Source organism: Aplysia californica, unplaced genomic scaffold, assembly GCF_000002075.1.
Source record: "Aplysia californica isolate F4 #8 unplaced genomic scaffold, AplCal3.0 scaffold00076, whole genome shotgun sequence".
Classification (NCBI taxonomy): domain Eukaryota; kingdom Metazoa; phylum Mollusca; class Gastropoda; order Aplysiida; family Aplysiidae; genus Aplysia; species Aplysia californica.
Genome location: NW_004797346.1, coordinates 453,127 through 454,050, shown reverse-complemented (window position 1 = coordinate 454,050; position 924 = coordinate 453,127). Strand labels below are relative to the sequence as shown.

Sequence of the window (924 nt, the reverse complement as noted above, 5' to 3'; positions counted from 1 at the left end):
AGAGGGAGAGAGAGAGGGAGAGAGAGAGAAAGAGAGAAAGAAAAAAGAGAGAGAGAGAGTGAGAGAGAGAGAGAGAGAGTGGGGGAGAGAGAAATCAATCAATCGCTAGGTGGATAGATAGGTAGATAGATAGATAGAGAGAGAGAGAGAGAGATGGACGGACAGACGAACGGACGGACGGACAGACAGACAGACAGACAGACAGACAGACAGACAGACAGGTAGACAGATTTTATATCAACAAACATAGCATTGCCTAATGTGGTATGAAATAGGATTAAGAAAGGTCAACGGTTGGTAAAAAAATTTTCAGGTCGATGCAATGACTGATCTTGATGTGATATCAGACTCATTTATTTAAAACAGCATTTCCACGACAGTCGTTATTTTCCTTCTCTTTATTGTCAACGTACAGTACAAATATCAGGATAGTTTTTATCTGAATGTCCAACACTCTTTCCACAGTGACCGGTTTTACCTTATGGGGATCTGTGGTGTCGGTGGGGATTGTGTGCACCATCTACACTGCGTTTGTAAGTACATTGTACACTCTGTTGTCATGCCACATCTGGCTACTTCTGTTCTCGGTTTTTGTTTTGTTTGAGTAAAGAGAACCTATCGACACACCAATGTTGGGTTACTGCCAGGGAAAAGGTCAATATGTGCAAATCAAATTTTCTTTTATAACTGCAAAATAAATGTTCATAAAATGGTTGTTTTGGCTAATCTATGTATTAGAGTGTCAACTACATCAAATCACTTTCTATTTGAAACAGATATTATTTATCTAAATAACTATCAAGCACTTAAATTGCTGTTTGCATAAAAGCATATCACTTATTAAGAAAATATTAAAAAATCGTTATTCCATTTTGATTCATCATGCAGTCATCAGTGAAAGAAGATGGTGCATCTATGCGATAA

General features: G+C 37.8%; 1 protein-coding gene across 4 annotated transcripts in view; it reads left to right on the top strand.

The window, feature by feature from the left end:
* The window catches only part of LOC101864372 (sodium-coupled monocarboxylate transporter 1), a gene marked incomplete in the record, with an annotated part of 54,837 nt that overhangs the window by 31,735 nt on the left and 22,178 nt on the right, over window positions 1-924 (top strand). For all 4 annotated transcript variants that reach the window (XM_013080154.2, XM_035968691.1, XM_013080153.2 and 1 more), the window contains 1 exon segment: window positions 466-533. In XM_013080154.2, coding sequence (XP_012935608.1) covers window positions 466-533 — 68 coding nt within the window.